We start from the raw sequence: 1273 nt of genomic DNA, 5'->3' as shown, positions 1-1273 counted from the left end.
AAGAAACAAACATTTGATTTATTTTCCTCAAAACAAACTTTATACAGACTTTAAACACGACGGCACCGGTGGTAGTGGCTTTATCTGTTTCGGTACAGTGACGTTGGATCAGTCAAAGCAGCGGTCTCGGGCTACACCAGCGAACATGGATCACATGACCCACGCCTGGAGCCGCAGTGACCCCAGGCGGCCTCAGGGGGCGCTAGCTTTCTGTTGCAAAGGTGGGAGGACGGTTGGAGGGATGGAGGGAGAGAGAAGGAGGAATGTCCAAGAGGCGTCAGCGTTTATTGTACATTCTCCATCATCTTGAGGAATTCTGAGAAAAAAAGATGAAAAAAATGACTCCACAGTTCAACATGGACAGACCAGATCTGGACCCAGGCCGACCTACAAGCTGTGTGCAGGGACTGAACCGGGACTAAAACAGGTCTAAACCAGGAATAAACCAGGTCTAAACCAGGACTGAACCAGGTCTAACCCTTGTTGTTCTTTACCGTCAAAGTCCAGCATGCCATCTGAGTTCTTGTCTCCATCCTTCATGAGCTCGTCAATCTCGTCCTCTGTGATGCTCTCTCCGGTGCTGCGGATGATCAGAGCAAACTCCTCTCTGTCGATGTAGCCGTCAGCGTTCCTGAAAAACAGAAACATTACAAAGTTCAGGTTAGCTAAAGGCTAACTCTGGCACCACTGTTTGATGTCGATTAATGTGTAAAGTTCCTTTTCAATTCAATAAAAAGTGAAATAAATATGCTAACAGAAGGTGGCGCTAACTTGTCCAGACTGTGGTTATCATTCACACAAACCAGGTCCTGTCCCCAGACTTTCACTAGGCACTTTTTTCAAAGGAGCGTGAGACCTTTTACGCACTTGTCGAAGACACGGAAGCACTCGGCCAACTCTTCCTCGCTCTTGCCGGCCTGGTCCTCCTTGAGCAGCCTAACCATCATGACCAAGAACTCCTCGAAGTCAATGGTACCGCTGCCTGAAACAGAAGAGACACGAGCTCTTACACAGACCAGAAGAGACACGAGCACTTAGGCCTGTTTCTGTGAGAGGCGCGTCCGATTCACATGTTTTTAAGTGAAACCAGCACTTGTGTACAGCCTCTGGATTAGTGCGTAATTACGCACGCGCTTAAATGCACAGAAAGTGAACAATGGCTTTGACGTGATTTTGTTTGCTAATTTAAAGTGTGCAAATGACAGTAAACTCCCGAAATGAACGAAATGATCGACAAGACTCTTAAGACATTTAATTTTTGGGCAACGTTTAA

The 1273-nt window shown here is 46.7% G+C and overlaps 1 protein-coding gene across 1 annotated transcript in view; it reads right to left on the bottom strand.

Moving 5' to 3' along the window:
* Positions 1–1273, bottom strand: part of LOC117372959 (troponin C, skeletal muscle-like) — a 2023-nt gene continuing 750 nt past the window's right edge. Inside the window, exons 2-4 of the mRNA XM_033968817.2 lie at positions 868–1005; positions 495–631; positions 1–316 (exon numbers count right to left, since the gene is read on the bottom strand). Coding sequence (XP_033824708.1) covers positions 285–316; positions 495–631; positions 868–1005 — 307 coding nt within the window. The 3' untranslated portion in view covers positions 1–284. The remainder of the gene's footprint in view (positions 317–494; positions 632–867; positions 1006–1273) is intronic.

This window comes from Periophthalmus magnuspinnatus, chromosome 7, assembly GCF_009829125.3.
Source record: "Periophthalmus magnuspinnatus isolate fPerMag1 chromosome 7, fPerMag1.2.pri, whole genome shotgun sequence".
NCBI classification, from domain to species: Eukaryota; Metazoa; Chordata; class Actinopteri; order Gobiiformes; family Gobiidae; genus Periophthalmus; species Periophthalmus magnuspinnatus.
The sequence above is the reverse complement of the archived record's forward strand: the minus strand, read 5'-3'. Positions and strand labels throughout refer to the sequence as shown.